Consider the following 17,752-nt stretch of genomic DNA (forward strand, 5'->3'; position numbering starts at 1 on the left):
GCTGCAAGAGAAGGCCAAGGCTGCAGCCAAGGAGATGAAAGGTATTCTTTTCCTTCTTTGATGCTTGTGTCCTTCGAGTGGTTTCTTTTGTGCTCATATTTTTCTTGCTTTGACAGAGCTTAAAAGCTTGTTGTTGAAAAGGGATGAACTGGTGACTGATCTTAAAAATATTATGTATCGTCACGCAGATGCTGTGGAGAAACTGACCAAGATCAAGGCTAACGCTGACAAGCAAATGATCGGCGATATGAAGCAGATCAGGGAGTTGTCCCAGCAGCTGGCTGATCTTGAGGTGGCGGCTAAATTAGTCGTCGGCATGGTCGAGGATGAGGGAGCTGGTGAGAAAAGTCTACTGGAGCGTCTTCGTGAAGCCCCCCAGCAACTCAGTAGCTTCTTCTCCGACACCTCTAGGGATTACTTGGCTTATGCCCTAGGATTAGTTAAGTTCTTTCTCCCCTCCGCAAACTTGTCCCCTATTGGCGATAGGGTGGCCGTTGGCTGTTCAGAGGAGAGATTCTCTGAGTATGTCGCGGAGATGAAACCCATCGCCGATAGGGTTATCAGTGGCTTAGAATCGGCGCCAGAAGCTTGAACAATTGTTGTAATATTCTTTTGGCTCTTGGGTGGATATGTGTCCACTGTAGTACTTTTTATCATTGAGATGTATAGTACTTTCTTTTGAATTGATGGCTAGTCGTCTGGTTGCCCTTTTCACGAAGCTTGTCGTTGGCTGTCATGAGCTGTTTCTTCGAGTACCGTGGTAGTCGACTTGCCTGGCGTCTCGTTGATGAATAGTTCCTTTCTATGAAATGGAGAAATTGTTCGAGTACCGTAGTAGTCGATTAGTTTCTGTCTTCGTGAAAGATAATTTCTGCTTGGAGAATAGAGATCTTGTCTCTTCATAGGTCGAGTACTGTAGTAGTCGACTAGTTGTCGTTTTGTGGACGAGGAATTCCTTTTAGGGATTGGAAGTCTTGTATCTTCTCGAAGTCGAGTGTCGTAGCAGTCAACGAATTATCACCTCATGGATGACTGAGTCCTCTTGGGAAGTGGAGATCTTGTCTCAGTTGAGTCGAATACCGTAGCAGTCGACGAATTGTCACCTCATGGATGACTAAGTCCTCTTTGGGAAGTGGAGATCTTGTCTCAGTTGAGTCGAATACCATAGCAGTCGATGAATTGTCACCTCATGGGTGAGTTGCTCTTCTTGGAGATAGGGAACTTGTCCCACCGAAGTCCGAGTACCAAAGTAGTTGAACAATTGTCGTCTCATGGACGAAGAAATCCTCTTGGGAGATAGGGAACTTGTCCCTCCGAAGGTCGAGTACCGAAGTAGTCAATCAATTGTCGTCGTCTCATGGACAAGAAAAATCCTCTTGGGAGATAGGGAACTTGTCCCTCCGAAGGTCGAGTACCGAAGTAGTCGATCAATTGTCGTCGTCTCATGGAAGAGAAAATCCTCTTGGGAGATAGGAAACTTGTCTGTCCGAAGGTCGAGTACCGAAGTAGTCGATCAATTGTCGTGTCTCATGGACGAGAAAATCCTCTTGGGATATAGGGAACTTGTCCCTCTGAAGGTCGAGTACCGAAGTAGTCGATTAGTTGTCGTCTCATGGACGAAAAAAATCCTCTTGGGAGATAGGGAATTGTCCCTTAGGGCCGCAGAGCTCATGTCTCTTAGCCCCAGCTACCCGATTCGCCGTGACTTTTACCTTGAGTGAACAAGAAAAGGTTGGTATTCGGAGTAACTGATGGAGTACCAACTCCTGAAGAAGGTAGAGAACTTGTCTCTAGGGCTGCGAAGCTCGTGTCTCCTAGCCCCAGTTACTCGATTCGCTGTGCCTTTTACCTTGAGTAAACAAGGAAAGGTTGGTATTTGTTGACACCGAATTTTGCTAAATCCAGTGTAAATTGAAATTTCGAAGCAATCGGCTATTTATGTCAATTCGAAAGCCGATAGTCAATTGCTGTTGTCGATGAAACCGGAAGCTTGCTAGTTGAAAATTCATACGTGAAGGCAAGGGAAGCAAGAAATTAGCAGGAACTTACATGCAAGTATATCAGGTTCACATATGAAGGCAAGAGGCTAATAAGACTTGCATGCACATATGTGATTACGTGAAGAGTCCCCATTGATCAAATATGGTTAGCATCTGGCCGGATTATTTTATTATTGATTAAGGAGGCAAGTCACGGCGAAAGATGCTTCACATACAAGAATCCAGGATAGCACGTGCATGGCAAGATAATTAAATAAGGAAAGCATGTTGCTGCACAAGGAGTCCAAGCTGGTCACGTATGCAGATTCGCCTGTTCGTGGATGGATTCGAAGAATATTTGAGATTCCATGGATTGTTTGGCCGGATCAAACAAAAATAGAAGGTATGCTCGTATTGGACTCGAGGACCACGTTATTGTGATGATAGTTCCAGATGCATGGCCAAGTGATTTAGAGATAAAAGGAATATTATATTGTTTTCTATGGAGCTATGTGCATGATCAATACTGCATATCGTATCAAGTACTGGGAGAGCACGGGCCAATCAAAAGAGAGCGAAGGAAGTCGATGACGCACTGTTCGACGGATCGGCAGGGAGCTATTATTAGCAAGTATTATTAGCAAGGATTCCACGAAAGGGATTGGAGTCCATGTATTTTAATATTTCCTTTTAGTTTAGATTTTGCTTGTCAGACAAATTAGTCTAGACTATAAATATGTACCTCCAACCTTCCGTAAAAGGTTTATCACACGATCAATCAACAAACCCTACTTTTTCCTTGCAATTTACTTTTTCGTCAACGACTTCGCCATTTTCTTTTTTCCTTCGCTGTTGCTTCGATCAGATCTATTCAAAAGTTATTGAATTAAATTTAGGCTTTGACTTCCAGGCGTATCGCTGTTGTCTCGTCTAGATTAATTCAAAATTTATCGATATTTGCTAGTTTTATAGGTTTTACCTGTTGTTTTAGCTTTTATCGATATCTATCCAGCTTGGAATACGTTTGATCAGCCGCTTATCGTGTTATTTTATTCAAAACATCATATAGCCGATTAGATCTATTTCAGGTGTTTGTCTGATAGCGTTGTTTATGTTACACATTTGTAGCCTTTACACTGCTCCCCGCGCGCATCGGCTGACCTAGCCGATCGTCTATTTTAAATCGGCTGACCCAGCTGATTTTGTCATTTTCTGTATTGGCCATCGCTTGGCGATACGGCCTCTGAGGGATCTTCGGAACTCCAACCGATATTCCCTCAAATTTAACGTTTAACATGTTTCCTTGTCAATCAACATGTCAGATTGACTAGCACGCTTGGTCTACTTTCTGAAACTTGGTGAACGGTGCCTTCAGATTCCAATGTGTTGATTTTTGCGTCAACAGTATTAGAAGTAACTGATGGAGTAACAACTCCTGAAGAAGGTAGAGAACTTGTCTCCAGGGCCGCGAAGCTCATGTCTCCTAGCCCCAGTTACTCGATTCGCCGTGTCTTTTACCATGAGTAAACAAGGAAAGATTGGTATTCGAAGTAACTGATGGAGTAACAACTCCTGAAGAAGGTAGAAAATTTGTCTCTAGGGTTTTGTCGACGAAATTTTCTCCTTCATCATATTCTTAAGCATTCGATTGGAATCTTACTCGGGCGGGCCCATCCTAGCCTTTATTGGGTGTAAGACCGGGGGTTGGCCTGAGGGATTCAACTTTAGTAACTGTCTTCTGCCAACACGAGTAGCTTGGATACTGAGTCAGAACTCGGATGAACCCATCATAGCCTTTATTGGGTGTAGGACCGGGGGTAAGCCCTGAGGCGACTCGATTGAGTAGCTGTCATACTCCCATCTTGTTTTTGTTGATAGTTCGGGGGTGGAACCTCCCTCGGGCGGACCCATCCTAGTCTTTATTGGGTGTAAGACCGGGGTTGGCCCTGAGATGGTTGGACCCAACCGACCATCTTGTGAGGAGTGTTTCTTCTTCGACTAGTTTGGGGGTGGAACCTCCCTCGGGCGGACCCATCCTAGCCTTTATTGGGTGTAAGACCGGGGGTTGGCCCTGAGGTGGTTGGACCCATCCAACTAGCTCCTTCTTCTTTGATTGTCAAAAGAGATTTTGCTCGTGCTGATTCTTCTTGTCTTTGTTGGCAGAAGGTGGAGGTGCTCCGAGTGCTTTGCGAAGGATGATGCATTGGAAACTCGAGTGCTTTCCTTTGGGGTGCAGGAAGCATTTTGAATGAAGTTTCTGGTGAGTAGAATCAATCTTCGACTGCTTTGGTTGGGAAGGAGGTGCTGCCTTGTCACGGCGCCGCTTTTCGTGAGTTGTAACCGTAATTGTCAGGTATTTTGAAGTTGGATGTCGGGCTGTAGGCTTCGACTTTTTCATGATCTTCACCGTTGTTGATGATGACTATTTTTGCATTGCAACCAATGTTGATAACATTGTGTAAGTCGCTGTTGGAGTAGTCGAACGAGTCGCCAAGTTGTTGGTGGTGCTCCGTCTTGAGGATCATCTTCGGATTGTTATCTAGGTGGACGGTGACCGTGATTCCTTGTGGTGGTGAAGGGATTTTGTGGCTTGCTGTTGTTATGCTTGCCTCCGTTTCAGAAAGGAATTCATCATAGTCCAGGTCTTCAAGCGTCGTAGAATTGGTCTTTCGGTTCGTTGGATCTGAAAGGATGGCCATGAAAATTTCGCGATCGTGATCGAAAATTTTCGTCTTGTTGTCTTCCTTGAGCGGAAAGCCTTGCTGGAACGGTAGTTCCTCATCTTTTGAGAATTGCTTTTTCCCCCTCTGATTTGAGGAGTGTAGTTCTGTTTTTGTAGTGACAATGGGAGTCGACTCTTTGTTGGATTCGGCCTTCTTATCCGAATCGGGTTGTAACGCGGATCGGTTTCTTTTAATGGTTTGATCCGAATCCGGGTAGAATTCTTTGTTTGTCCTAGCTTGAGGAGATAGTCCGAGCGTGAGTCGAAGAAGGTCTTCATCGTAAGGTAGGGTGTCCTCTGGGAACCATCCGCCTTCGATTCGGACTGAAAGTTCGTTTATGAATTTATTGTACTTGTCCAAATTGTCACGTTCTTCCGTAGAGAATAGCTGCGACGTGCGATGATTTTCTTACGGAGTAGGTGAATTTGGAGTTTGAATGACGTTGCACCAGCGACTCATGTAATCTTCAATTGAAACAGTCTTCTACGGGGTGAGACTTGGATAGGCATTGATCCAGTTGAGTCGATGTCTTCTTATGTGAATCATCCCATAGCTTTTTAGCTTTGGATTGTTCCCAAAGTGTTTCGAGCTTGTCGGGATTTGTCAGTCCTTCCATAAACAAGTCGATGTCGTTTGACCACTCGGTTAGTTCGTCTTCGGAGATTGGTTCGTCCAGTTTTTCGAGGTATTTGATGAATGCTTAATCTTGCTCCAGTTCTGCGGAACTGAGAGCCCAAGGATTGGAGAGTTCTTCGTAAGAAGTCCCATCATTAAACGTGTCTTCTGCTAGCGGAAGGCAGTGTTCGATCTTTTCGTCGATGTTATCGATGTTTGAAAAAATGTCTTTTGACGGTTTCTTCCTGCGAGTAGTTTTCTTGAAACTGGTCTTTTTCTTTTTCTTCTGAAGACTTGAATCAGCGAAGCAGACGTGGTTGGAAGGTGGAATCTTTCCCTCCATGGGAGTCTCTTGTTCGGTATCTTCTAACAGTTTCTCCAAATCCTCTTCCAACTCGGAGAGTGTTTTGGCTCTGATTGTGCCGAATTCGGGTTGAATCCGGGTTTCATCGTCAAGGCCGAGAATCCGACTTCTTCGAGTTGATCGATGAAGTCGTCGAATTCGTGGCACTTTGCGGCTTCCGAAGCTTCTGGAGTATTTTGGTCAATTGGGCAGCTTTCAAAACTGCCTGACCCGTTGGCGACGAAGATCCAGGAGCCTATGCAGAAGGAGGTGCCTTTTTCGAGCACCGGATTGTCGTCGAGAGGAGCCATCGAGTTCTTCTGACGACGTTGGCGAGAGGCCCCATGGTGGGCGCCAGCTGTCGGTGTTTTACCGTCCGGTTCTCCGAGGAGTATCCCGAGGAGAATGGTTATGAGTAGGGACTCGCCGAGATCAGAACGCGATGGTGCAAGGAACACAAGGATTTAGACAGGTTTAGGCCGCCGGAGCGTAATACCCTACGTCATGTGTGGTGGTTTGTATTCCCTTAGGTATTGTTTGATATGTCTTGTCCCTTTTGAGGGGTCCCTGTTCGCCCTTATATGATCCGGGGGAACAGGGTTACATGAAAAGTCCTAATCGAGTTTTGTTAGGATCCCAGTCCGAGGAGTTCAGCTGGTTTCCGAGTATGTCGACTAGTTCTACTCCTATTTGGGTAGATACAAAAGAGGTAGGGCATATCCATGTGCTATTTCCTACTCTGGAATATTCCGTGCCCGTGGGCAGTCCCGCTGTCCCGGGTCTGACAGGAAGGGATCTCCACGTCCCTCGCACAATGTTATCGATGCCGCTCCACACCAAACCGGAGGGTCGAAGATGTGTCGGCGAGTCTCCAAAACTCCAAGGAGCCTGCTCGGCGAAATACAATTTTGAGGTTCACTCCAGAACAGCAGAAGGCACATCACCCTCTCTCTCACTCTCTCACACTACTAAAAAACAATTTGTAGCCCTAATTTTTTTAGGAGCGGGTTAAAATGTAACCCGTTGCTACAAATGAAGCGAAATTATTGTAGCTTTTAACCCGTTCTTGAAAATGTATTCGTAGAATGTGTGACGCCATCACTTACCTCTATAAATAATAGTGTCAGCGTTACAGGAACAGGTATCCCTAAATCTGGCCGAAGTCGTTGTCGTGGGCCTTAATTACACTGGCCGTAGCTGGGACCCCGACCCCAAGGCTTCCCATGGGATGGCCCAATGCCCAGATGGCCCAATGCCCAAGGCTTCCGATCGTCGAGAAGGAACCGCCCAATAAAAAGAGTTTTTATCGCGCTGTAGAGCCGCCGCGGTTGAGGAATAAACTTGACTAAGTTAGAGAAGTTGACTTAGGATAAAAACTAAAAGTTCTTTTTCTTTTTGAAACTATAAATGGAGCAGTTTGCAATCATAAAAAGAAATACTAATTAATTTTATTAGCAGCCTTGAGAGGTGTTAGCGGAAATACAAGGATTAGCGGAAAAGGGGCTGGAACACTTATAGAACACTTAGCCCTTATTTAGTTGCAAAATTCAAAATTTCAAAACTATCACGTTGAATCGAATGAGAATCTTACATGCATGAAGTATTAAATCTTGACAAAATAGAAAAAACTAATTATGTAGTTTGCTTGTCAATTAAGAGACTAATCTAATAAGCCTAATTATATCATGATTAGACGCTAAATCGATACAGTAATTGCTACAGTAAACATGTGCTAATGACGAATTAATTAGTTTTAATAAATTTGTTTCGTAGTTTACAGATGAGTTCTTATTATTAGTCTATATTTAATAATTCAAATGTGAAAAGATTTTATTTCAAAAAACTTTACAAGCTTACACGCACAACTAAACGAGGCTTTATAAGAAAAAAAATCCTCTCTGTGCTGGGCGTGGGCCCCTAAGCATCCAGATGCTGGGCCGTAGTTGGGCCGTTGTACATGGAAGCGTATTTCGCACGTGTAGAAAGGAACAGGAGTGGACAGTGGATTTGTAGAACCTCCGCGCCGCCGCACGACCTCGAGAGAGATGGTGATGGACGAGCCCCTCGACTTCGAGGAGGAGGATCCCTCTTCCCCGCCTCGCGCCCCACCAAGAGGTACAGATCCTCCGCCTCACCTCCCGATCAGAGGATTCATTCGTTTAGTGGGGGCTTGTGGATGCTCGGCATTGCTGGGGTTTGGACCAATCCGCTAGTTGCTGCGATTTAGGGTTTTAATGGAATGGGAGCTGCGAAATGACATTATCCTTTGACTCCGGCAGCCCTTAATCCAATCCAACATATACTAGTAATATGTAATCACTAGGCCATTCAAAATAGGGCAATAGAAAAGTTTGCACTCACTGTCTCAAGTCCTCTAGGTGCTTAGGTACTATACCCCTTCAGTGATATACCAAGCTTACCAATGTCTCTTCACTTTCAGGAAGAAGGTTATCGGCTTGGATGATCTTTTAGTGGATTACTTTGTAATTGGTAAAGGGTTTGCGCAAAGTTAAGGCTGTCAAGACTAAGCATGGCCCCATGGGACATGATTCAGATGAGGAAGACAAGAAGGATAGGGAAGACGAGATTTGCAAAATATTTGAGGATTGTGAGGAAAAAGTAATTGTCTGACCACATTCTCTTTCTCAATTTTGAGTACTACCAATCCCTGCCTCCACTTTCTTTTTTTCCCCCTTTAATGTGATGTTTGAGTTTGCAGGCCAAAGGGCTGGATGCTAGAGATGATGTAACCCCCATGGGGTCAACAAATTTTTGGGTGCCAGGTCAAACGACCCTACCTTTATTCTGTTTGTTTGTTTGTTCTAGGACTTGACCACCAGATAGTTTCCCTTTTTATTCTGACCACTAAATTATCCTTGCAGAAGGCCTCCTCAGACCTTAGCGATATGGGAGTCGAAAATTTTCAACTTTTGCAATCATTTTGTGCGAGCGAGCATCTAGGTTTCGATCTAGAGATCCAACAAGGTTTGTTCTGTACCCATTGTGTGTTGTTCTGAATTATAACTGAAGTTTGTTATACATTTATAGTGTTTGAATTGGCTAAACTTTTTTTTTCTAACTCTGCCAGTATGGTTATATGGTTTAGCATTCTTTCATGTATCTGTTACTTCAACATTTACATCTGTCTTTGTCTCTATCCATTTCCTGTTCTAGGTTTTGGCTTTGTTGCCTGCAGTTAATTTCAGCACCTTCCTCATATTATTTTCAGCACCTTCCTCATATTATTTCAGAACCTTGAACTTATTTCTTACGGGTTTCATCTCTATCCTACCCCAACTTGCTTGGGAAAAAAGGCTATGTTGTTGTTGTTGTTGTTAAAGAGTTTCTTGAAGGCATGCTGATGGATGGATGGCTTCTGAAGTTGGTTCGCATAGCTGGTTCTGTTGAAGAGACTATAGCATCGTGGATGCTAACCAAGTGTAAGGATTTAAGTGTAAGAATTTGTTTCTGAACTCTGTTTAGATCAATGATTTGTTGTCTTACTATACGGCATCCTTGTGCACCCTATCAGTGTTGTATTCATCCAATAAGAAGCTACAAGATTCTGCAACTGACTTTTGGGATAGTATTCTTTCCCTAGATGAGGTAATATAATCATAAAATGTTTTCTCTTTTTACTCTACCTTTGAACCTTCTGCAAATAGTTTTTTTTTACAGAATGATAAACTACCAGTTAACCTTGGGTATTTTCCAAGCTACTCTGTTCTAAAATGTGCTATACTTAGCTATGGGTATCTTTTTGAGAATCCTGGCACTAAAGCTTAAATCTCTGAAAGTGCCACTGCAGGTTGGTTCCATACAATATTTTCTTTCTTTCCCAATTAATTGTCACTTATATGCGACACACTCCATTTTTGGATCAGAATTGCCACCTCAGGATGGCGACAATTCTGAAAATATTCAGGTCATTTGGTAAATACTATCTAGTAGCTTTCATATTTCAAATTAAACTTATGGTTTTCATTACTAGGTAGCTCTGATGTTGATCCACCTCATAACATCATTGCATGGTTAAGAGTTGTGTCTGCTTGCTGCAAAATCAGGTATAATCTTTAATGCACTAGATATAGTTATTAAGTATTTCTGCTTGCAGTTCCCTTATAAAATTTAAACTGGTAGACACCAGTGTAAAATCAACATAAGATGATTGTCTTTAATTATTTGCTCGTGAAATTCAAAGCATACTCGCTTTTGTGCTTTGTGTTGCCAAGTTATGTCTGCAGTAGAATACCTAGTGCCCAGTGCAATACTTGTATGGGGCAATTGCATTCTTGCCCTTGTTTTGAAATCCAATTGTAATTTTATCCCCCACTTTCTTCCACTTTGCATTATTGCCCTTACTGTTCGGAAACGAAGCCTCGTTTTACCCCTACTCTGTCAACATCACATAACAGTGTCAAAGAAGACAATTTTACTCTTGCGAATATACCCCTACTTTTTTAGAACTTTGTGAATTGTCTTCTTTGACACAAAGAGACTTTTTTTTTCCTGGTATGTGTTAGTACACTCCATTCTTTTGTTTTGTGCTGATCTCCGGTCCATTTTCTGCTAACTACGCTCCATTCTTTGTTTTGTACATAGCTCATGTTTAAGATGGTCGATCTCCATGTCTTTCTTTTTAGAGAGAGCATTGTTTACAATTTTTGCATCAAAACCAGGCAGGAATTGCCTGCTACCGCTGCCGCCAAGCCGAACCATCCAAACCCACTAACGCAGGCACCAGGCACGAATCGCCTGCGGCGGGAGCAAGCTCCCTACCCAGCATCGGATCTGCGGCCAGTCCATGGCGGATCAGGAGGCGGCGGAGGCAGCATGGCTCCCCATGGACATCCCTCCTCCTGCGTGCGCTAAGCCGGCAGCGAACTTGGGTGGCGCTCTTCCTGGCCATGTACGCCGCGCTGCACTGCTCGTCCTGGAGTCTGCTGGCCTTCGTTTGCGCCTGTGCCTGCGCGGCCTGCCTCCACGCCGGTCCTGCGCGCCCCTTGCGGCCTTGCCTCCGCGCCACCCGAGCCTAGCTTGCCGCGCCGCACGCTCATGCCTCTGTCGCGCCGCACGAGCACTGGCTCCGCTCCCGAGCCTTGGCACGCGCACGTGCCGCTGCAGCTGTCCAAGCGCCGCCGTAGCTGCCCGCCAAGCGCCGCCCCTACTCGCGGGAATCTCGTTGGCTAGGGTTCGGCACGGGCCGGAGAGAGATGCACTGATGCAATGTGGGAGGAGAGAAGCAAAGGGAACCACACGGGTTGAAGGGATAAGGCCATAAGGGATAAGGGATATTTTGGTCTTTTCACAATATTATAGTGGACATTTCAAGTTTCGTTCACTATATTTGTACCAATACAATATTTGTACCAATCTAGTGGACATTTCAAGTTTCGTTCTTTATTCCAAATTTGCAACATGTGTGTATTTACTATTATTACAAAATCTGTGATAATGATTTCCCCCCGCTGCAATAGTAATCTCCAATTCTTTGTTAATTTGTTCCTTAAGAAATATGATAAATGTAATTATGTTACCTAAGGTTTGAATTTGCTTACCTAGTTAATTCTACTTTGTTACTCCATTTGTTTAATTTACAGAAAAGTGTGTTCCATCTTCTCGGCTTCTGAGGCAGAAGAACTCCTTGTTATTGTCATTTCCCTCTTTTTGGACCATGGGCGTGAAGAGCTCCTGATTATTTTGGGAGACTGCCTGAATTCACTTGTATTGTACTTCGATACAAGTGAATGGGAAAGTAGCTGTGTGATGGTGGCTGAATCAAGCGCCATGAGGTAATATTTTTCTTGCAGATGTGTGGTTGTCTGTTATAAATTATATTTGCACAACTCAGGAAGTGGAGAGTGATTAAAGTATGCATGAAAGACTGGCAAGGAGTTATGTACAACTTATACCTCAATATGTTCCAATAATTAGGATTTTAAGCTTCCGTGTTACATTTGGGGCATGCTAAAGTTGCATACAGATTAAAGGTTTTCTCTTTAGGATTTATTTTATGCCTATTTAAGTGAATTTTATAACATGGTGTTAGATAGAGTCCTGATCTTGTACGACTTAGAGCCTGGCTACCAGCCGGCCATCCTTGTTTAGTATGTTTGGTTAGAGATATACGGGGAGGAGTCCTAATCCTATATGAGGTTTCCTTTTGCCTCACGATCCTCCTCCCCTATATATGTAAATGTATTGTCTCCCAATTAATCAATCTACTATTCTGCACAGATTCAATCTCTTTCATGGTATCACGAGTCTAGGGTTTCCTCCCTTCTCTCCTTCCGCTGCCTGTGCGTTGCCCGCCGACGCTGCCTCCCGCACGTCCGCCGGCTATGCGTCATCACCCCGCACTGCCACCCGTGCGCTCGTGCGCTGCCCGACGACGCCCCCCCCTGCGCGTCCGCCGGCCTTGCGCCATCTCCACCGCGTCGCTTCACGCGCGCCTCTGCGCTGCCCGCCGGCGCTGCCACCCCGCGCGCCCGCTGGCTCTGCGCCATGACCCAAATCGGCTCCTTCGGTGCTGATGCCGCTGCCGATGCCGACGCCCTCGCCCGCGCCGAGCAGGAGGCTCACGACGCCGCCCGCAAGCGCGCCGACGAGGCTGATCAGGAAGCTGCGGCCATCCTGAAGGAAATCGAGGCGGCCTCCGAGCGCCTCCGGGCTGCCCAAGAGCGCGCCGCCCTGGAACGCACTGCGGCTCAACTTCCTGACAACAACCGCACCGGTGATGACGACGCCGGCTCCGATGCTGGCGACCATCCTCACCCCAACGACGATCCACTCGCCGCCGCGCTACTTCAACAGGAAGCTTCCGTCCTCCTCAACCTTCACGCTCAGGCTGTCTCCGTCCAGAACATTCGTTCTCTGGTCCCGCTCCTCCACGACGTGAACTCCACCTTCTACGGCCGCTGGAAGCAATCGTTCCTCGATGTCCTCGGCAAGTACTCGCTTCAGTCCCATGTACTCTCCGACGCCGTCTCACCCCACTCGCCTTCATGGGTGAGGATGAACTGCGTTGTTTGTACTTGGCTCCTCGGCGCCGTCTCCGGCGACCTCACCGACACTGTTTCCGAGCGCGACGCCTCCGCCCGCGTGATCTGGCTCGCCATCGAGTCCCAGTTTCTTGGGAACCGCACCACGCGTGCTCTCTACGCCGACCAGGAGTTCTGCACCTTCACCCAAGGCGATCTGTCCGTCGTCGACTACTGCTGCCGGTTCAAGCACATGGCTGAGGATCTCCGCGATCTCGGCCAGCCTGTCTCCGACGAGACGCTCGTCCTCAATATCATCCGCGGGCTGAACGAATGCTTCAGGGCTCTAGGTCTCCACATCAGGCGCACCACCCCGCTGCCTTCGTTCCTGCAGGTTCGGGACGACCTGCTTCTTGAAGAGATCACCATGGCCAAAGCTCCTCCGGCGACTGCCCTCACTGCCCTCTCTAATGGTGGTTCTGGCAGCTCCAGCAGTGGTGGCGGTTCTGGTGGCTCCAAACCGCCGGCCAAACCACCACAGCAGTAGCAACAGCGTCCACCTCAGTCGCCACAACAGCAACAGCAGCCCCGTCGTCAACGTGGCGGCAAGCGGTGGAACAAGGACGCCAAGGACGGCGCCTCCCAGGGTGCTTCCACAGGCGGTGGTGACACCTCTACCCCTGGTGGCGCTCTTCCTCCTGGTGGCTACACGTACCAGAACCCGTGGACCGGTGCCATCTTCATGTGGCCTGGTCCGCAGGTTGGACGCCCCTCTGCGCCCCAGCAGGCGCCTCTCCAGCAGCTGCAGGCACCCCAGACCTACATCGCCGGTCCTCCCGGCCAGTGGGGCGTTCCTCCTCTCGCTGCTGCTCCTCCCTCCTTGGCGCAAGGATGGGATCAGCAGTCTCTGGCGAGCAACTTCCAGACCATGACGCTTTAGCAGCCGCCTCAACATGAGTGGTACTTCGACACTGGTGCCACCAGTCACATGGCATCTGACTCTGGTATCCTCTCATCCTTCTCAGTTCCTTCCGGTCACTGTCCATCCTCAATTATTGTCGGTAACGGGAACCTTCTTCTCGTTACTTCCACTGGCACGGCCGTTCTTCCACATAAGCTTCATCTTAATAATGTTTTGGTTTCTCCTAATCTTATTAAGAATCTTATCTCCGTCCGCCAGTTTACCACTGACAATAACTGTTCTGTAGAATTTGACCCTTTTGGTTGTTCTGTGAAGGATCTGCCAACCAGGAACGAGATCGTCAGATGTGACAGTTCCGGCCCTCTCTACCCATTGCAGCTTTCAGCTTCCGCATTCCTTGCTAACACTTCGACACTTTGGCACCAACGCCTAGGGCATCCTGGTCATGAAGTTCTGTCCAAACTAGTGCAATCTTCTGCTGTAAGCTGTAACAAGAAGGGTAGTGATTCTTTGTGCCACGCATGTCAGCTTGGCCGTCATGTTCGTCTTCCGTTTCATGCGTCCTCATCTCGCGCTTCGTGCCCTTTCGAGTTGCTACATTGTGATTTATGGACATCACCAATCACTAGTGTTTCGGGTCATAAATATTATCTTGTGATTCTTGATGATTTTTCACATTATCTTTGGACGTTCCCATTGCGATTAAAGTCAGACACGTTCTCCACCCTATCTGACTTTTTCGCTTATGTGCGCACCCAGTTCGATGTTGCTGTGCAGGGTATTCAGTGCGATAATGGCACGGAGTTTGATAACTCCAGTTCGCGTGTCTTCTTCCTCGCCAACGGCATTCGTCAGCTGGCACTTGAGCTGCTGAAGATTAACTTTGGCCTTAAGGTAAGCATGAGACTGCTAAAAATAATGCATGTGCTGCCTTGTGCCCTTTTGGTTTTGTGCAGTGACTGTTTGCTGTCTGTGCTAAACTGTTAATAGGTGGGGAATGTTGAAAAGATTTTGAAGCTAGTGACATATCCATCAACGTGAAGGAGAAAGAATGTGACTTTCAGGCTTTATGTATATTTAGTTTTGATGGACAACTTACTTTTCTCATGGTGATGCATTCAGAGATAAGACTAAGGTCGTTGATACTTGGCGTAATTATCTGCGCAACTGCTCCACGCAGATTGCATGCACAAACTGGGGATTCTATGCTCCAAAGGTAAAGAAATTTGATTGGTTTGAGTTTTTGATGCACCTGTTTCCTCTGCTTGGGCTCAAGGATGTTGTTCTATGCAGGTCAGAAACAAGGCTTCGTATCTTCTGCAAGGTGCAATATTTTAAAAAACTGGTGGCAATGGTAACGTTTCTGCTCGGTGATTGAGAGGCAGACGGCTTTGCCCTATTATGGGAGATAGACTTGATATTTGAGCACAAAGTCGTTTGATCGCCAGCTACCATTATATATGTATGCTGAGCTTGCAGTGGTTGTCTAAGTTTATGGCAGCTAGCTTTGACTTATGCCATTGCACATTGATTGGGAGCAGCAAAAATAGAGCAAGTCGGCCGCAATCAGCACCGAGCAGACACCTGACCTGATGATGGTGATGCACCTGGTTGGCTGGATCTCCTCTCCATGTTACTGGCCAGATTCCATGTATTTGTTTTCGGACTTGCCTGCTGGTGTGCACATGGCCTGGCCTCGACTGGACTCCCGACAGACAGCGCTCTACCTCTACCCACCCATCTTCATTCTGGGTCAAAAATCCCAAGTGGGTGATGGATCAATCAGATTGTTCGGTTCGGTTATGTTCTGTTCTGTTCTGTTCATCACAATGAATGAATCACAAGAGAGACAGCAACACAGCTAGCTAAGCTAAGTATCCATTAATTGCCATCCCCATCTATCCGTGTGGAATTTGAAAGAAAAGAGGATCCAATCCAAATGTAATTGTATATATAGTAAGTAGTACATGGGGTGTAACAAAACTGATCTGATCCAAGTAAGTAGTATGATGGTGGTGATGATTTGTATGGTCTGGGCGTCTGGCTGGGTTTGCAGCAGCCAGCTAACACTCTTGTCGCACGTTGCACGCGACGGCCTGCGCCCACATCCGGAGCTGGTCCTTCATCTCCGCTGCGGACCTCGCCTCCGACCGCACCAGCGCCGGCGGCCGCTGCTGCCACGCCTCCGACAGGTAAGGCCTGCCGCTGCTGCTTCGGCTGCGGGTGCTCTTGGCCTGCTTGAGCCCCGGGAGGACGCCGGCCAGGCTCTCCCTCAGCTCCGCCTCGTGGAAGACGAAACCCAGGTCCCTGAATCCCTGCACCTCGATCGACTCCAGGTCGCTGGAGCTATGGAACACGCTCCTGGAGCGCGGCAGGACGGGCCCGGCCTCCTGCTGCTGCCGCGGCTGGCTGGCGCTCGGCGAACGGACCTCGCTGCGCCGCCGCCGTGATTCAATTTCACCAGCGGAGTATGGGACGGGCATGGACGGTGCCCGGCGCAGCGCCGACCTGCCACCCTCGGCCATCCTGGTGCGCAGGACGCCCTCGTAGATGGAGCTCCAGTTGAGGTCGTCGTCGTCCACCTCCACGTGCTCTGCCTCTGGCTGTTGTTGCTGTCGATTGGCACGGCCACTGCCAGCAACCGGCAGCCGGTCGTTGGGCATCTCCTCCATCATCCCGACGTGAGGCGACGGGAGCGACGGAGTCCGGAGTAGGAGCCTGTGCTGCTGCTGCCTGTGCTGTTCCCGATCCTTGGCAGACGACCTGGGCGGCTTGTTGTTGCTGTTGGCGAGGGTGTTGCTGAAGAACCAGTACTCGTCCAGCAGCTCCAGCGGCGTCCCGTCTTGCGGGGAGCAGCTGATGGACTGGGACGACATGGCCGGATAGATATGACGGGTCGCTTGTCGAGCTGCAGCAGCTTGCTGCCCCCTCCCCTAGACCTTGTTTTCTCGTGGATTGGGGAGCTATCTGCTCTGCTCTGCTGCCGCTCTCTCTTTTGTTGGGCTGCAACCGCAGCCGTAACTGGCTGGCCACTTCACTTGACCTCCTGATTGATGAGATGGCGGTTGAGTTGAGGATGCGGCCACATGGGAATGGGAATGGGATCCATTCATTGCGCGCTCGCACATGATTGATTGCAATGCAACTATCATCATTATACTTACTTATTTGCATATTATATATATATATATATATATATTTTATTGAACACCTAGGGTGCTCAATAACTTTTTAACACACTAGCCAACACCCCCGTCCAACCGAGCCAACCAGCATCTGTACCTCAACAGAAAAAAAGTGAAGGTGCTCACCGGAAATCTACCAATGTGATTGGAAAACGGAAAATTTGACCGATCATCCATACCGCAACCAGAAAAATGAAGATCCTAACCGGAATTTGTACCTTGTGACCAAAAAAATGTTAGATCGGAATTATGATTTTTTTTTGTTTGCCGTGAGTTTCCAACATGCGACCGGAATTATGTTAGTTTTTTTTTGCACACACACATGTACATATATATATATTAGTTGCTGAGTTTTAATAAATTTGTTTCTTTTTTCACCTAGCTAATTAAACAACCGGAAGAAAAAAAATCCATCTCTGCTGATGCTCGTAGTGAAAGATATGATGGAACCGTGGTTGCTAAACTCAGCAGCACACGGGTTACACGTTAATATAGGGAGGAGTACCAAAGACTCCTGATGTTACAAGGAAGGAAGGTGTAATCGGTTTAGGTTGTGTATAATACAACTTGAAAAGCTAACTCTATCAATAACCAACCGAAACACAACTCTTTAATAGTTTGGATTACATACGACACATGTATTCTAACACGTAGTAGAGTAGCTATATTGTCCACCGGTGTCCTGTGCCTGCTGATTGATGTGGCGTGTTAATTGATGGGTACGCATCAACTACGATGACAAGCAAGACAAGCAGTACTGTACTGTAGGATGGAGTGAGTATACGCATCGCTTTCTTCACTCCACGTGGGCTTCATCACTACCATTGCAGCGTTTTTTGTTTTTTGGGTTCGAAAACCCATAAGGAATTAATTCTTATTCTAGTTTTAGGCTGATTGATTGATGCCTTCCTTGATGGCATGATCAACAGATCAAGCTGGCCTGGCCTGCAGATAGATGATGATCCTATCCGTTCCAGCTAATGGGCTTGTCAATCCTCCTACTCA

At 47.0% G+C, this 17,752-nt stretch overlaps 1 protein-coding gene and 1 pseudogene across 1 annotated transcript; one reads left to right on the forward strand and one right to left on the reverse strand.

The window, feature by feature from the left end:
• The first annotated feature begins 7,705 nt into the window (after positions 1 to 7,705).
• On the forward strand, positions 7,706 to 15,584 carry LOC120705442 (annotated as a pseudogene).
• LOC120705441 lies at positions 15,429 to 16,630 on the reverse strand. The gene has a single exon (XM_039989757.1). It carries the CDS (start codon positions 16,436 to 16,438, stop codon positions 15,626 to 15,628), a length of 813 nt encoding a protein of 270 aa, XP_039845691.1. The 5' UTR covers positions 16,439 to 16,630; the 3' UTR covers positions 15,429 to 15,625.
• Between the last annotated feature and the right edge of the window lie 1,122 nt (positions 16,631 to 17,752).

The sequence above is a fragment of the Panicum virgatum genome, chromosome 5K, assembly GCF_016808335.1.
Source record: "Panicum virgatum strain AP13 chromosome 5K, P.virgatum_v5, whole genome shotgun sequence".
Classification (NCBI taxonomy): Eukaryota; Viridiplantae; Streptophyta; class Magnoliopsida; order Poales; family Poaceae; genus Panicum; species Panicum virgatum.

What these genes read in the sequence shown, in the direction of transcription:
- LOC120705441 (XM_039989757.1), bottom strand. Translation starts at nt 16,438, where the DNA reads ATGTCGTCCCAGTCCATCAGCTGCTCCCCGCAAGACGGGACGCCGCTG.